Source organism: Pseudophryne corroboree (genome assembly GCF_028390025.1).
Source record: "Pseudophryne corroboree isolate aPseCor3 chromosome 3 unlocalized genomic scaffold, aPseCor3.hap2 SUPER_3_unloc_33, whole genome shotgun sequence".
Classification (NCBI taxonomy): domain Eukaryota; kingdom Metazoa; phylum Chordata; class Amphibia; order Anura; family Myobatrachidae; genus Pseudophryne; species Pseudophryne corroboree.
Window position 1 is genome coordinate 406,037 of NW_026967523.1, and position 18,065 is coordinate 424,101.

The 18,065-nt window shown below is 45.4% G+C and overlaps 1 protein-coding gene across 2 annotated transcripts in view; it reads right to left on the bottom strand.

Moving 5' to 3' along the window:
* Positions 1-18,065, bottom strand: part of LOC134984055 (zinc finger protein 260-like) — a 112,188-nt gene that overhangs the window by 3,659 nt on the left and 90,464 nt on the right. Inside the window, exon 3 of one of the 2 annotated variants that reach the window (XM_063949694.1) lies at positions 15,927-16,230. The exons of the other annotated variant lie outside the window; for it this stretch is intronic. Coding sequence (XP_063805764.1) covers positions 15,927-16,230 — 304 coding nt within the window. The remainder of the gene's footprint in view (positions 1-15,926; positions 16,231-18,065) is intronic. 2 annotated transcript variants of the gene reach the window in all.

Here is an 18,065-nt window from a genome sequence, read left to right on the forward strand (position 1 = left end):
CTAGAGGTGACACGGACAATCATGTGGGATTACTAGAGGTGACATGGACAATCACGTGGGATTACTAGAGGTGACATGGACAGTCATGTGGGATTACAAGAGGTGACACGGACAATCATGTGGGATTACAAGAGGTGACATGGAGAGTCATGTGGGAATACTAGAGGTGACATGGACGCTCATGTGGGATTACTAGAGGTGACACGGACAATCATGTGGGATTACTAGAGGTGACATGGACAATCACGTGGGATTACTAGAGGTGACATGGACAGTCATGTGGGATTACAAGAGGTGACACGGACAATCATGCGGGATTACTAGAGGTGACACGGACGCTCATGTTGGATTACTAGAGGTGAAATGGACGCTCATGTGGGATTACTAGAGGTGACATGGACGCTCATGTGGGATTACTAGAGGTGACATGGACGTTCATGTGGGATTACTAGAGGTGACATGGACGTTCATGTGGGATTACTAGAGGTGACATGGACGCTCATGTGGGATTACTAGAGGTGACATGGGCTTTGCAATAATAAAACAGCAAAGAAGAGAAAGTGCTGTCCTGTTTGCGCACTAATAAATAATATATAACCTTTATTAAGTACAGTAAAGTATGTAAGATAAATCAGTGATATATAAAACACAAAGGTAAATGTATAAAAGTGAATAAAGTAATTAAAAAACAAGTGTATTTGTAGTTAAACAGCGGCATGTATATTATATTGGGTGTTAATTGATTCAGTGCTGGTAATCCTGTTCAGTAAGAATATATTAATATATTACACCCATACGAGGACGGGCTAAATTACATTCAATTATATTGTGGCAGAGTTTCCTCCAGCGGTAATCTCAATGTAACATCATACTGTATGTATAAAAACTTTATGGGGGGGATTCAGTTCATTGCAAAAAATTCCCTATCCATTTAGCCGCAAATAGTGGTGAAAATCCTCCATAGGTTTTACTGCAAGTTTTTTTATTTTGCGCACAAATGTCTGCGCACTGAGCAGTTGTGCGGTGTTCGGAGGAACTCGTATAAAAAGGCTTTTTAAAGGTTTCCTACTGTATTGTGTTTCTGACCTATAGTTTCTTACTATATTGTCGTATTGACCTAGTTTCCTAATGTATTATCTTACTGACCTATAGTTTCCTTCCATATTGTCTTACTTACCTAGAGTTTCCTTCTGTATTCTTTTACTGACCTAGTTTCCTACTGTATTTTCCTACTGACCTATAGTTTCCTACTGTATTGTCTTACTGACCTATACTTTCCTACTGTATTGTCTTACTGACCTTCAGTTTCCTACTATTGTCTTACTGACCATCAGTTTGCTACTGTATTGTCTTACTGACCTTCAGATTCCTACTGTATTGTCTTACTGACCTATAGTTTCTTACTGTATTGTCTTACTTACCTAGTTTCCTTTTGTATTCTTTTACTGACCTAGTTTCCTACTGTATTGTCTTACTGGTCTATAGTTTCCTACTGTCTTGTCTTACTGACCTATACTTTCCTACTGTATTGTCTTACTGACCTTCAGTTTCCTACTGTATTGTCTTACTGACCTATAGTTTCCTACTGTATCGCCTTACTGACCTTCAGTTTCCTACTGTATTGTCTTACTGACCTATAGTTTCTTACTGTATTGTCTTACTTACCTAGTTTCCTTTTGTATTCTTTTACTGACCTAGTTTCCTACTGTATTGTCTTACTGACCTATAGTTTCCTACTGTATTGAATTACTGACCTATAGTTTCCTACTGTATTGTCTTACTGACCTATAGTTTCCTTTTGTATTGTCTTACTGACCTATAGTTTTCAGGAGAAAAAAGAAGAAAGAATTCGAAATGCCCTATGGTGGTGCACACAATCTTATATATATTTTTTTTTTAAATCTTTTTTTATTGCGGCAACAAAGAAGTGATACAAACATACCACAATAGTTACAATGTTGATTTGATACGTCCAGTTGCAAAATGTGGACAGAGCAGATATCGTACATTGATGCAAATTCTCGTTATAGTGGAAACAGTCAGTCATACAAATAAGTAAATCTGAGTATAACATTAAATGTTCAAGGTGTACATCTCTTGGTGTCGAGGAAAGCGTATTGTATATCAGTATAAATCAGGAATCGTCAACAGCAATGTCCCAAAAATAATTTCTGAACATACAAACACAAATAATACTGCGAGTCCTGAACCTCAACAACGGCCAATATGCAAGAGTAGGTGTCCCCCTCCCCCTCCCTACGCCAAGGCTATCGGAGGATCATGGGTTATCAGCCTGGTAAGATACCATGTGGTGTCCTTAAGACTATAATGAATCTGATTTCTAGTGGTAAGTGGGAGCGTGTCTATGTACGACTCCCAGAGTGAAAAAAAACGCTCCACTTCCCTTTCAATATGCAGGAGTGTCTCCATCCAGTCCATTCGAAACAGAAAGTATAGTTTATTAAAAAAACAATGGCAACTGAGGGGGTGAATTATCAAGCCAACTCTGCAATATAGTTTTTTTTTTACCCGCTGCGCTTATGGCCAGTAGTAATTTCTTACTACCCGGGGTTATTCGAAGCATAGGATTACCCATTCCAAAAATTGCCCACTCCGGGGTAAATGGGACATAATTTGTAAATTTTAATTCAGCATATCTGCGTATTAAGTGCCAGAAATATTTTATGATAGGGCAAGCCCACAGGCATGGGTAGTTATCCGCCCCCTCCCGATGACACCTGGGACAGTTATGAGTCGCACAGGTTCCTATATGAAATCCACGTAGCGGGGAAAGATATGCATTATGGAATATGTTTAAGAATAGCTCAGTATACATGCTAGAAGGGAGAGTTCTGCGAGAATACAGAAGGGCCTTTTCCAAATCTTGGATTGTTAGTTCAGGGAAGTGGGACAACCACCCCGACACTCCTCCCGACACTTTAGTATGATCCATAATATCTGAGAAAAGTATAATGGATCGGGATAGCTTTACGTTGAGGGACTGTATTTTTCAAGAGGACGTCTAGGGGGCTATCCCAATCTTTGTCAGAAAAATGCTGTAGGACGTGGCTTACATAAAAGCGTGTCTGCAGGAAGGCCAGAGGATATGGCCTAACCATGGCATATTTAGTAGACAGTTCTGTAAAGGTGAGAGGGCGTTTCTCCCCCGACACTAGAGACCCAATATTCTCTATTCCCGCGAGTCTCCATAGGGTGAAGGGATGAGCAGCCATGCCGTCTAGGAATTGAGGATTTTTGACCAGGGGCAGATGTAAAGAATAGAAACCATTGAGTCCAGCCTTGTGACGCAGGATGTGCCAAAGCCTCCGCGTTGTCCAAAGCAAAGGATTCAATTTGATATGTTCCTCCACTTCCTGATCATGTTGATGTAACAACCTTATTAATGCAGTGTCCCTCAAAAATTCCTGTTCCAGAGAGACATCAGTATAAATCGATGTCCCCTGTAGCCAGTCTCTTAAATGTCGCAAGAGAGCTGAGTGATTATACCCAGTGACATAAGGGAAGTTGATGCCGCCATTCGTTTTTGGTTGATATAACTTCCGTAAGGCTATGTGTGCGCGCCCTCCCTTCCATATAAAATTTTCTAATCAAAGCGTTCAAGTGAACCGTATCTGCTTTAGTCAAAAGTACTGGAAGGTTTTGTAGTGGGTATAATATTCTAGGTATTGCTACCATTTTTAAGAGATCTGCTCGCCCCAGGAAAGAGGGTGGCAGGCGTTCCCAACGTCTCACATCTTCCATAAGTGTATGTATTACCTTTTTAATATTAAATTGGTATAAATTGACCGGATTTCGGGGTAAAATTATTCCCAAGTAAGGGATAAATGTTCTGGGCCATTGCAGAGACAAATGGGAGGCCCAGCGAGGTTGAGTTAGTGTACCCCTAAGGAGCATTGCCACAGACTTGTCCATGTTAAGTTGCAGGCCGGATATGGAACTATATAAATGAATTGTGTGTAATATTTGATATAGGGAGTTGTGAGGATATTGGGTTCAAAATCACTCAGTCACGGTGGTAGATGAAAAACCAACAGTGGTTTATTAACAGAATAGGTTATAACACAGCTCAGCACACTTCTGTGATCCAATTCTTCACGACAATTCCCTCCTGGAGCGCCTGACAGAACATTACTTCTTAGTCAGTCTCCTGCCACTCTCTCACCTTCTGTCTCAGATCTCTCTCACCGCCCCTGTTTGCTATTATCAAAACCCTTTGTCTTTTCTACAATAAGGCGACACCCACAGAACTACTTTCACATGCCCAGGCATGTCCCCTAGGCCACAATAGATGTTAACTAAAGTAACCTTACTTAATCTGATTGTGTGGCCTGGAATCCATTGTGTGGGGAAGAATGAGGGGGGTGTATGGCCTGACATCTGAGACTGGCTGTATCTACACAACAGCAAATACACAGGTTATCTGATCGTCACATGGGGAAACATTATTTTACAAACTATAGCAGAATAACCAATACATTCATATATATACATTGAAAACATAACAGTACCCTTGTAACAATAATATCATACAATATAATACAATATTGCCTAACATATAACTAATAACATATTGGCAATTGGTGAAGTCCATGTGTAGGACCAGGGCTAGGAAAGTAACCACGTGTCTTTTACCACTGAGCGACACGACGCGCCAGCTGTGTCATCACATGTCGTCACAGGAGTGTTCCGGGTTGGATACATACAACAAAATATTGTCTGCAAATGCAGAGATCTTTATTTCTCTGCACCCAACTCTAATACCCTGAAAGGCGTGCCATTGCTGAAGAGTGCGTAGTAAGGGATCCAGTGCTATGTTGAATAGGAGGGGTGATAATGGGCAACCTTGACGGGTGCCTCTTTCTAGTGTAAAGCTTGGGCTTAAAAGGCCGTTAACCAGTAGGGAAGTATTCGGATCGTGGTAGATATATTTTATAAAATTTACAAAACTATCATCAAAGCCTCTTTTTTCTAACACAGTATAGAGGTGCGGCCAGAGTATAGAGTCAAAGGCCCTATGGATGTCTAAGCTGACCAATATATTTTGAGTGGGTGCCAGGCGTTGAGCCGCCACAACAGCCGCTATTGCCGTACTAATGGCTCTAACTGCATGACGTCCCTGTACGAATCCCATTTGATGGTCCGAGAGGATTGATGGCAGTATAGCCTGAAGGCGCGTTGCCATGATTTTGGCCACCAATTTGTAATCGACATTTAACAGGCTTATAGGTCTGTAAGACGTCAACAAACTCAGATCCTTGTCTGGCTTAGGGAGTAGGGTCATTAAAGCATCATTGAAAGAGGAGTAGGGAGCTCCCTTTTCGTGTATAGACCTAAATAATTCTAGCAAGGTCGGGGCAATGTGGGCTTGTAAAATTCAGTAATAGTCGCCCGACAGACCATCATGTCCCGGAGACTTTCCATGAGGAAGGTTAGATATGGTTTTATTGATTTCATCCATAGTTATTGGGCCAGCAAGTGCTTCTCTCTGATCAGACGTCAATTTAGGAAGCACTGATTTCGAAAGGATAGTCATCTGGTCGGCCAAATTAATAGGGGTTGAGCGAAAATAAGATTTTACTTACCGGTAAATCTATTTCTCGTAGTCCGTAGTGGATGCTGGGGACTCCGTAAGGACCATGGGGAAGACGGGCTCCGCAGGAGACATGGGCACCTCAAGAAAGAATTTAGATTCTGGTGTGCTCTGGCTCCTCCCTCTATGCCCCTCCTCCAGACCTCAGTTAGAGAAACTGAGAAACTGTGCCCGGAAGAGCTGATAGTACAAGGAAAGGATTTTGGGAATGCAGGGTAAGACTCATACCTGCCACACCAATCACACCGTATAACTTGTGATAACTTTACCCAGTTAACAGTATGAACAATCACAGAGCATCAGATAAACTCTGATGCAACTATAACATAACCCTTATTTAAGTAATAAATATATGCAAGCATTGCAGAAGAAGTCCGCACTTGGGATGGGTGCCCAGGATCCACTACGGACTACGAGAAATAGATTTACCGGTAAGTAAAATCTTATTTTCTCTAACATCCTGGTGGATGCTGGGGACTCCGTAAGGACCATGGGGATTATACTAAAGCTCCCAAACGGGCGGGAGAGTGCGGATGACTCTGCAGCACAGAATGAGCAAACACAGGGTCCTCCTCAGCCCGGGGATCAAACTTGTAGAATTTTGCAAAGGTGTTTGAACCTGACCAAGTAGCCACTCGGCAAAGCTGTAATGCCGGGACTCCTCGGGCAGCCGCCCAAGAATGGGCCTTAACTGATTTAGGCAGCGGCAACCCAGCCGCAGAATGAGCCTGCTGAATCGTGTTACAGATCCAGCGAGAAATAGTTTGCTTTGAAGCAGGCGCCCCAAGCTTGTTGGAAGCATACAGGATAAACAAAGATTCTGTTTTCCTGACCTTAGCTGTTCTGGCTACATAAACCTTTAAAGCCCTGACCACATCTAGTGACTCAGAATCCTCCAAGTCAGTAGTAGCCACAGGCACCACAATAGGTTGGTTAATATGAAAGGATGAAACCACTTTCGGCAGGAAATTGTGGGCGGGTCTGCAATTCTGCTCTATCCGCATGGAAAACCAGATAAGGGCTTTTATGTGACAAAGCCGCCAATTCTGACACACGCCTAGCCGAAGCCAAGGCTAATAGCATGACCACCTTCCACGTGAGATATTTTACATCCACCGTTTTGAGTGGTTCAAGCCAGTGTGATTTCAGGAAACTCAACACCACGTTAAGATCCCAAGGTGCCACTGGAGGCACAAAAGGGGGCTGAATATGCAGCACTCCCTTTACAAATGTCTGAACTTCAGGCAGAGAAGCCAGTTCTTTTTGAAAGAAAATGGATAAGGCCGTAATCTGAACCTTAATGGAACCCAATTTAAGGCCCAAAGTCACTCCCGACTGTAGGAAGTGAAGGAAACGGCCCAGCTGGAATTCCTCCGTAGTGGCATTCCTGGCCTCACACCAAGCCACATATTTTCGCCATATACGGTGATAATGTTGAGCAGTCACATCCTTCCTAGCCTCTATCAGCGTAGGAATGACCTCATCCAGAATGCCTTTTTCTGCTAGGATCCGGCGTTCAACCGCCATGCCGTCAAACGCAGCCGTGGTAAGTCTTGGAACAGCAGTTTCCCTACTGACCGCATTAAGGTGGCATACCTAATTTCTCTACTCAGTGGTGCCGCTCTAGACTGGGCCTCACCTATATGGGAAAGGTCTGATACCCTGTTGTCATCCTATGCTAACTTCGTGGCAACGTTCAGACGAATTTTCAATGAGCCAGGTCGAGTGACATCAGCTTCTTCAGAGATCCTTCGACTGCGTCAGGGGACGCGAACTGTCAGTCAGTATTTGGTGTAATTCCAGACCTTGGCATCTGAGGTCTCCTGGAATGATGACGCTCTTTATGCAGCCTTCTGGGGAGGGCAATCAGAGCGTATCAAAGATGAGCTCGCTGCTAGAGACTTGCCTTTAACATTAAACAAGCTAATTTCCCTCTGCACTAAGGTCGATTTACGATTCCGTGAAAGGGCTGTTGAACGAGGAAGATCCACATTTCCCAGGATTCCTACTGTTTCCATTCCTCGTCAGCCATCTCCGTCTAGGGAGGAACCTATGCAGATAGGTCGCTCTCGTTTATCTCAGGCAGAGCGTAGTAGACGTCTTGCTGAGCGTCTCCGTTTGTATTGTGCTGAATCTTCTCATGTTATCAAGTCCTGTCCCAAGCGTCCGGGACAACCTCAAGTCCTAGCCCACCAAAGAGAAGACCAGCTAGGAGTGACGAATTTCTCTCCATTTCCAAGTAACTGCAATCTCTCCGTTTCTCTGCAGGTGGCTCAGCGTACTAAGAATCTTACTGCCTTATTGGATTCTGGAGCAGCCGGACACTTTATTACAGAGAGGTTCGTTAAGCAGTGGTCTCTACCCACTGAAAGACTGTCATCACCGATATCTCTAACTGCCGTGGACGGCAGTAGGATTCCTGATGCGGTGATTACCTCCAAGACTCTACCTATCCGTCTGAAGGTAGGGGATCAGCATACAGAATTGATTTCTTTCCAGGTTATCCCCAGGGCCACCCATCCTGTGGTCCTAGGCCTTCCATGGCTACGTCTGCATAATCCTCAAGTGGATTGGAAGTCGACCCGTATCCTGGCATGGGGTCCTTCCTGCTCAGAGACCTGTCTCCAAAAAGAGGTTCCAGTTCGCATATCCTCCTACAAGTCTTCTGATGTCCCATCTCCTTCGTGCCAAGTCTCCAAACTACAGTTTTGTCCAGGGTCACCGAATCACAAGGCTGATGCCATTTCCTGCTTCCCGGGAGCAAGAAAATGAGTCTGAGTCTACTGTCAAGCATTGTATTGTTGATCCAGTGGCGTTCTCCGCAGTGAGGATGGACTCTATGGCCCCACCAGGGAAAAATTTAGTGAAGCCGGCTTTCAGGAGGAAGCTCTTGCATCGTGCACATTCCTCTCGCTTTGCCGGACACGCGGGCATACGCAAGACCTTAAAATTCGTTTCCAGGTCAAATTGGTGGCCGACCCTAAAAAAGGACATTGCTGAACTTGGGGCCTCCTGCCCAAAATCTGCCCAGCACAAAGTATCCCGCCAGTCACCCACTAGGCAACTGGTTTCCTTGTCTGTTCCTCATCGTCCGTGGGTTCATTCCTCAATGGATTCTGTCATGGATTCCCCACTTCCAAGTTGGCACAAGTATTCATCCAGAAGTTCCATTCCAGATGGCCAGGTAAATTTAAGAAGTGTCCTGGGGCCACTCCTAAAAGGGGGGGTACTGTCACGATCCGAGTACTGAGATACTATCTCCCTTCTGCTTGTACGCCCTCCGCCGCCATTACTACTATGTTTCCACATTGTGTTCCAAACCAGGTTTTCCATCTTACTTCCAGCATGGGCGCAGCCATGTTGAATGCAATCACATGTTCCAGTTCCTCCAATCTACTGGCTCTGAAATCTGCATAATTGCCCAGCCAATGCCTGCATAGCTGCAGGTATAAGTATCCTGTGTCTGGACCAGATAGATGTCAGTGCTTCCATTGTCATCAGTGATTCCAGCCTGCAAGCTTCACTACAGACTTTCTCCTGCAAATCCATTCTGTGGTTCAGCCTGACTCCCCTGGTGATTACACTCTGCAGTGTAACCCGACACTCCAGTGTTAACCCTCTACAGTCTCCTTTGATTCCTGTGTTTGAACTTTGGCTTTTCGGCAACCATCCTTCATTCCCCAGTTACCAGCGCACTCCAGCTTCATTTACCATCTTCCAGCGAACCCCAGCTTCATTTATTGTTTACAGGACTTTTCTCCATATTCCAGGTTACTGGTCTCCACCAATTGTGCACCTAAGTATCTTTCTAATATTCTTTTGCACATTACTTGACTTTATATTTAATAAAAGCACTTAAGGAATTCCCAGTTGTCGTGCTCACGCCCTTGGGCATTCTTTGCTACTGTCAATATGCATGTCCAGGAGTCACATAGCTCCTCCTAAATTTAAGTTCCCGTCAGCCCCTACAACTGAGGCTCCCAGTCACGTTCTCCAGGCCTCAGTTGTGACACTGTGGTGGCGTTGTTCGACTGTACTTGAACAGGGCGGTTCTGAATTAAATGCTGGGCCAGGTTCAACGCATTGAAGACCGCCCACAATTCCAGAATGTTGATCGAGAGGAGAGATTCCTCCTTGGTCCACCGACCCTGAAGGGAGTGTTGCTCCAGCACCGCGCCCCAACCTCTTAGACTGGCATCTGTCGTCAACAAGACCCAGTTGGATATCCAGAAGGGACGACCCCTGCACAATTGTTGGTCCCGGAGCCACCAGTGTAGCGACAGACGGACCTTCGGAGTCAAGAGGATCATTTGAGATCTGATCCGGTGAGCCAGGCCGTCCCACTTGGCCAGAATCAGCCTCTGGAGGGGGCGAGAATGAAATGGAGCATACTCCACCATGTCGAATGCTGATACCATTAGGCACAGCACCTGCATTGCTGACGAGAAAGGAAGCAACGAATCCCGTCCTGAATCTTCAGGACTTTCTCCTGAGACAACAACCACCTCTGGTTGTGAGTGTCCAACAATGCTACCAGGTGCACCATGCTCTGAGCAGGGACTAGGGAGGATTTCGTACAGTTGATGAGCCACCCGTGCGCTTGTAGAAACCGGACCGTCATTGTTAGGCGCCGGGGGCCGCTCGTCGGTGCGGCCCGGCACCTAGCAACCAGGGACGCCGTGCGCGTACAGCCGCCGGGTCCCTGGCAACGCTAGACGCCGGGCGCACGGAGCCGCACGGACCCTAGCAACAGGGACGCCACTGGCGGACCGCGTTCCCCGTTGCTGGGTCCATGTAAATTAGTAGGGCACATGTTTCCTGGCCGTGCAGCAAGGCAGCTGCACGGCATTTAGTCCAATCAGCCTCTTAACAGCTGATTGGAGGACTCCCTGTTTAATACACTCCCAGGGCTTCTCACAGACGCCGGTAATAGCTTCCTGCATGCTGTATCTGTTTGCTGAGAGTGTTTCCAGTCCTGCTGTACCCGGTCGTTCCTGTCCTCAGTTGTCCTGTACTCGGAAGTCGTCATCTGTTCCTGGAGTCCTGACTGAGCACCTTTAAACATCCAGTGGTGTTCGTGAGTCGCGGCGTAGCAGTGTGTTGCGGCTTGGCCGCTTTATTACTTATTATTTGTGTTTCGGAGCTTTTGCGGAGGATTCCGCTCCCACAGATCCACTCTGGTATCCAGCGGTGCTGGGTAGGAGTAACGGACTAGTGGATTTTGGTTGTCCTTTTATTTGGCGGTTTTTCCGCGCATACTTCTGGTTTGGTTATTTAGCTTGTTGCCCCTGGCCTGTTGTCAGTCAGAGGTCCTCTTGTCATCATCCTGCCTCGGATTTCCCTTTGTCTCTCACTAAGACCGGGGGGCACCGGAGTTGGGCAGACATAAATCCGCCTTTCAAACGTGGCTGCCGGGGGCTCAAGAAACCATAGTCTCGCAAGGGATTTCCGATAGCACGGGTGAGACAATAGAGTTAGGGCGCCAGGGGCAACTAGTCTTTCCAGCTCCCGTAACCAGCATTCCCTTCCAGTACTCTGGCCATTGCCATGAGATCTCCTCCGGTCAGGAGTACTGGAATCATAACATTATTACCGGCCCTACCAAAACTTAAAATTAAACAGGGTTTAATTTTTTCCTTATTCAGTTTTGTAACAGTTATCGGCCTCATGAATCCCACAGGTTTAGGGCCAAATCCTGGTCAGCTCCTAGTTAGCCAGATTCAAGAACTTACTCAGATGGTTCAGGATCTTTCCCTTCGGGTGAAGTCGCAGGAAGATCTTTTACGAACTTCCTCGAGGGTAGTCCCTGAACCAAAAATGCACTTGCCTGACCGTTTTTCTGGTGATAGGAAGGAGTTTTTTAATTTTAAAGAATCCCGTAAACTTTATTTTCGTTTAAGACCGATCTCTTCAGGTACTGAATCTCAGCGGGTCGGAATTATTATTTATTTGCTCCAGGGGGATCCTCAGACCTGGGCATTCGGTTTAAAAGCAGAGGATCCGGCGTTGTTGTCAGTAGACGCCTTTTTTGGGTCTTTAGGATTTGTATGATGACCCTGATAGAGAGGCATCCGCTGAGAGTCAGTTACGCGCTCTCAGACAGGGTAGAAATCCTGCAGAGGTTTTTTGTACAGAGTTTCGCCGTTGGTCGAACGACTGTGGCTGGAATGACCCAGCCCTGCGCAGTCAGTTTCGCCTCGGCTTATCAGAGTCTATAAAAGACAGTCTCCTTCAGTATCCCGCTCCTGAGTTTCTCGATAAACTCATGGAGCTTTCTATTAAGATTGATCGTCGTCTCAGAGAGCGGAGGGCTGAAAAAGGAGCACCTGTCAGGTCTACTCCATGTGTATTTTCCATTCCTGAGGACGTAGAGGAGCCCATGCAGATGGGTCTCTCCCGGCTGTCTCCAGAAGAAAGAGCCAGAAGGCAAAACTCTGGTCTTTGTTTGTACTGTGGGGGTAAGGGACATTTTGCCCGTAATTGTCCGAACAAGTCAGGAAAACGCCTCGACCAAGCGAATTGTGAGGGGGTTCACTTTGGTCTGCAGCTTATCTCCTCGAATAACTCCCTTTTAGTCCCAGCTAAAGTTTCCTTTGGCAGCCTCAGTTCTTCGGTGTCGGCTTTTGTTGACAGTGGAGCTGCAGGGAACTTTATGGACTTAACGTGGGCCAAGGCCTTAGGTATTCCTCAGTTAGCCTTGGGTAGGTGTATCACCATGCATGGTTTAGATGGGAGTCCCTTGTCCAATGGGGTTAATTTCCCTCTGTACACCCCCTGTACTACTTACGGTAGGAGCTCTTCATTCCGAAAAGATTGAGTTTTTCCTTACCCATTGCCCAGCATTTCCAGTGGTTCTGGGTCACCCTTGGCTGGCCTTTCATAATCCCATCATTGATTGGCAGTCGGGGGAGATTTCACAATGGGGTACCATCTGTAATAAGGAATGTATTACGTTTCCCGTCAGAATAGCTGCTGCCATTCCCGAATTCATTCCCGTGGAATACCAGGACTTTGTTGATGTGTTTTCCAAGGGCAATGCGGACATTCTGCCTCCCCATCGGCCTTATGATTGTGCTATTGAGCTAATTCCTGGTGCCACATTGCCAAAGGGAAGGTTATATGCATTATCCGGGCCAGAAACTGCGGCCATGAATGAGTATGTTAAGGAGAGCCTAGGGAAAGGATTTATCAGGCCATCTAAATCCCCTTTAAGTGCAGGCTTCTTCTTTGTGGAGAAAAAAGATGGATCACTCAGACCTTGCATTGACTGTAGAGCCCTGAATAAGATCTCAGTTAAAAATACGTATCCTCTGCCGCTGATTTCTGTCCTCTTTGATCAGCTGCGTTCGGCTGTGATTTTTTCTAAAATTGACCTGAGGGGAGCGTATAACCTCATCCGAATCAAGTCTGGAGATGAGTGGAAGACGGCTTTCAGTACTCAGTCGGGTCACTACGAGTATCTGGTGATGCTGTTCGGCTTGTCTAATGCTCCGGCAGTTTTCCAGGATCTCATTAACGATGTGCTCCGTGATTTTCTAGGAAGATTCGTGGTCGTTTACTTAGACGACATCCTGATCTATTCTGACTCAATTGAACAACATGTTACCCAGGTGCGTCAGGTTCTTCAAAAATTACGTGAAAATCATCTATATGCCAAGCTGGAGAAGTGTGAGTTTCATGTCACGGAGGTATCCTTTTTAGTGTACATTATTTCCCATCGGGGATTCTGCATGGAACCTAAGAAGCTCCAAGCCATCCTTAGTTGGGCGCAACCCACCAACTTAAAAGCAATTCAGCGCTTTTTAGGGTTTGCGAATTATTATAGAAGATTTATTCATTCTTTTTCCGACCTGGTTGCTCCCATTGTGGCACTGACTAAGAAGGGAGCGGATCCTACCAACTGGTCACGTGAAGCTGAGTTATCCTTTCAGGCCTTGAAACAAGCTTTTGTCTCAGCTCCAGTCCTCAGACATCCCAACCCAGAATTGCCCTTCATTGTTGAGGTTGATGCCTCGGAGGTTGGAGTGGGGGCTATCCTATCTCAGAAGGATCCGGACTCTCTGGAACTACATCCTTGTGCCTTTATGTCCAGGAAATTCTCATCCGCTGAATCCAACTACGATGTTGGTAACCGGGAGTTACTGGCTATTAAATGGGCTTTCGAGGAGTGGAGGCATTGGCTTGAGGGAGCAACACATACCATTTCAGTATTGACTGACCACAAAAATCTTCAGTACATCGAATCAGCTAAGCGGCTGAATGTCCGGCAGGCTCGTTGGGCTTTATTTTTTACTCGTTTCAAGTTTATTATCACTTTTAGGCCAGGTTCCAAGAATACCAAGGCGGATGCCATGTCACGCAGTTTTCTTCCAGTTCATAATAACAGTCCTGTTACTCCCATACTTCCGTCTTCAGTCATTTGGGCAGGCCTCACACAAGATTTATTTACCCAGTTAAAGCAGCTTCAACATCAAGCTCCTGGAAATACTCCTGCTGGTCGTCTTTACGTCCCTGAGTTTTTGAGAGCTACTGTTTTGACTGAGTTTCATGATAGCAAAGTTGCCGGGCAGCCGGGGATCTCTAAAACTTTGGAATTAGTCTCCCGCTCAGTATGGTGGCCTGGTCTTTCTAAAGACATTAAGGAGTTTGTTTTTTCTTGTCAGGTCTGTGCACAGCATAAGGTTCCCCGTTCCTTGCCTATCGGGCAACTTATGCCCTTAAATGTTCCTCTCAGGCCATGGTCTCATATTTCCATGGATTTTGTGGTAGACCTCCCTCTGTCAGCCGGACTCCGAGTCATATGGGTGGTGGTGGTGGACCATTTTAGCAAGATGGCCCATTTCATTGCTCTTCCCCGACTGCCATCTGCCCAGGGATTGGTTGTTTTGTTTCTCCGCCATGTTTTCAGACTTCATGGGTTGCCCACTGATATTGTTTCTGATCGGGGTCCACAATTCATTGCACAATTCTGGAAGTCTTTTTGTGCCTCATTAAAGATGAAATTGTCTTTAACATCCGGCTACCATCCCCAATCCAACGGGCAGACCGAGCGAGTTAATCAATCATTAAAACAGTATTTGCGTTTGTACTCAGCCAAACTCCAGAATGATTGGTCCGAGTTTCTTCCTTTGGCGGAGTTTGCATACAATATTTCTTGTCATTCCTCCACTAATGTGTCTCCATTTTTTTCAGTTTTTGGTTTTCACCCCAGAGCTAATTCTTTTTTTCAACATTCTTCTGTTTCCTCGCTAACCTTAACCTCTCATCTCAGAGTCATTTGGAAAAAAGTGCACCTTGCTCTCAGAAAAGCGGCATTTCGAGAGAAAAAAAATTCTGACAGGCTCCGACGTACTTGCACTTTTAAGGTGGGAGACAGGGTATGGTTGTCGACTCGTAACATTAGACTTCGACAAACCTCAGCTAGATTGGGACCCAAATTTATTGGACCATTCCGGTCAGGAGTACTGGAATCATAGCACTATACTCCACTGTTTATTATTGTTAGTTAATATAGTGAGTGCAAGACACATTTATGTATGTAGTAAGGCTACTGGGAGACCTTAGATGGAGCAATATTGGATCTGGCCATTACATTCCCTAAAGTCATAACCTCAGAACTGCACAGAGCAGGAACTATTATTCACAAGTAATTAGGAATGTGTTCATCATGAATAAGTCCACAATTACTGTCTGAAGGTTACACAATTATTTCAGGTCTACACAACTGATATTTGAGGATAAAGCCTTTAACAGAAAACACCCCTGAAGAAGTCACTATTGAAGAAACGCGTTGGGTGATTTAGAGTGAATTGGAGTGGATAAGAACAAGCCCGCCCATGCAAGGGTAACAACAAGTGCAAAATGCTTGTCTTATGATTAAACAGATATGTACTTGTGATAAGCTTTTAATCTGTTTTACTTGAAGTTCTAGATTCAAATTTCATTTTATTTCTGAATCTTATACGAATTGTATTTGGTGAGCTCAGGTCTACTGTATAGCAGGAAATATTTCATACCTGCATAATCTAACAAAATGCACATAAATTAGGCACTCCACAAAAAACAATACTAATTATATTATATACACACATTTATATATAATCACTAATAATAAACTTCTGCTTGTTACTTTTCATAACATTATAGTGTTGTGTGTAATAACTCTCTACATGTGATATTTGTCATGGATAGCCTTGTGTTAGAGTCTCCCAACTGAGAACAGGGCTGATGGCGGAGGAGGGTGTAGGATAAGAGATTGCTGTAGTGACTGAGCAAGGAGAATATGTGACTTCTGTAATAAGTGTTTATTACTCACATGTGCTGATATCTGTAGGGATCTCCTCCTCCTTACACTGCTGATTACCCCTCACATACGTCTCTTCTTCTCCCTCTATATCTTCTGCCTTCATATCAGTCACATACGTCTCATCTTCTCCCTCTGTATCTTCTGCCTTCATATCAGTCATATACGTCTCTTCTTCTCCCTCTATATCTTCTGCCTTTTTATCAGTCACATACGTCTCTTCTTCTCCCTCTATATCTTCTGCCTTTATATCAGTCACATACGTCTCTTCTTCTCCCTCTATATCTTCTGCCTTTATATCAGACAGACGTTCTTCCTAAATTACCCACAAAATAGGATTTTAATACCCACCGGTAAATCCTTTTCTCTTAGTCCGTAGAGGATGCTGGGGTCACATCAAGAACCATGGGGTATAGATGGGATCCACAGGAGACATGGGCACTTTAAGACTTTCAAAGGGGTGTGAACGGACTCCTCTCTCTATGCCCCTCCTCCAGACTCCAGTTATAGGAACTGTGCCCAGAGAGACGGACATTTCAAGCAAAAGGATTTATTGTTAAACTAAGGTGAGATACATACCAGCTCACACCTCAAGCACGCCGTGCAACATGGCATTTAACACAACGCAAGTCAACGGCATGAACATCATCAGCAACAGACCGACTATAAACGTAACACAACATGTGTGTAACCACAACTAAAAACTGCAGATACAGTACGCACTGGGACGGGCGCCCAGCATCCTCTACGGACTAAGAGAAAAGGATTTACCGGTAGGTATTAAAATCCTATTTTCTCATACGTCCTAGAGGATGCTGGGGTCACATCAAGAACCATGGGGTTATACCAAAGCACTAGAACGGGCGGGAGAGTGCGGATGACTCTGCAGCACCGAATGACCAAACATGAGGTCCTCATTAGCCAGGGTATCAAACTTGTAGAACTTCGCAAAGGTGTTTGAACCTGACCAAGTAGCTGCTCAGCAAAGTTGCAATGCCGAGACCCCCCGGGCAGCAGCCCAGGACGAGCCCACCTTTCTGGTAGAATGGGCCTTTACCGATTTCGGTAACGGCAATCCAGCCATAGAATGAGCCTGCTGAATCGTAGGTCAGATCCAGCGCGCAATAGTCTGCTTGGAAGCAGGAGCCCCAATTTTATTGTGAGCATACAGGACAAACAGAGCCTCCGTTTTTCTAAACTGAGCCATTCTGGCGACATAAATTTTCAAATCTCTTACTACATCGAGAAACTTTAATTCCAGCAAGGCGTCAGTAGCCACTGGCACCAAAATAGGTTGGTTCAAGTGTAACGTCGAAACCACTTTCGGCAGAAACTGCTGACGAGTCCTCAATTCTGCTCTATCTTCATGAAAGATCAAATAAGGGGTCTTGTGAGACAAGGCTGCCAATTCAGACACCCACCTTGCGGATGCCAAGGCCAACAGCATGACCAGTTTCCAAGTAAGAAATTTTAACTCTACCTTCTGCAAAGGTTCAAACCAATGAGATTGCAGGAATTGCAACACCACGTTAAGATCCCACGGTGCCACAGGGGGCACAAAGGGAGGTTGGATGTGCAACACTCCTTTCACGAAGGTCTGAACTTCTGGAAGAGAGGCCAATTGTTTGGTATCCGGACTCCAGGTCGACAGCACAAAGGTCGACACACTTTAGGTCGACGCCAATTGGTCGACACACCTTAGGTCGACATGGGCAAAAGGTCGACATGGCCAAAAGGTCGACAGGAACAAGGTCGACATGGAAAAAGGTCGACATGAGTTTTTCACGATTTTTTTCATTTTTTTTAACCTTTTCATACTTAACGATCCACGTGGACTACGATTGGAACGGTAAAGTGTGCCGAGCGAAGCGGTAGCGGAGCGAAGGCACCATGCCCGAAGCATGGCGAGCGAAGCGAGCCATGCGAGGGGACGCGGTGCACTAATTGGGGTTCCTGGTCACTCTACGAAGAAAACGACACCAAAAAAACAACATTAAAAACTCATGTCGACCTTTTTCCATGTCGACCTTGTTCCTGTCGACCTTTTGGCCATGTCGACCTATTGTCCATGTCGACCTAAGGTGTGTCGACCAATTGGCGTCGACCTAAAGTGTGTCGACCTTTGTGCTGTCGACCCTGAGTCCCAGACCC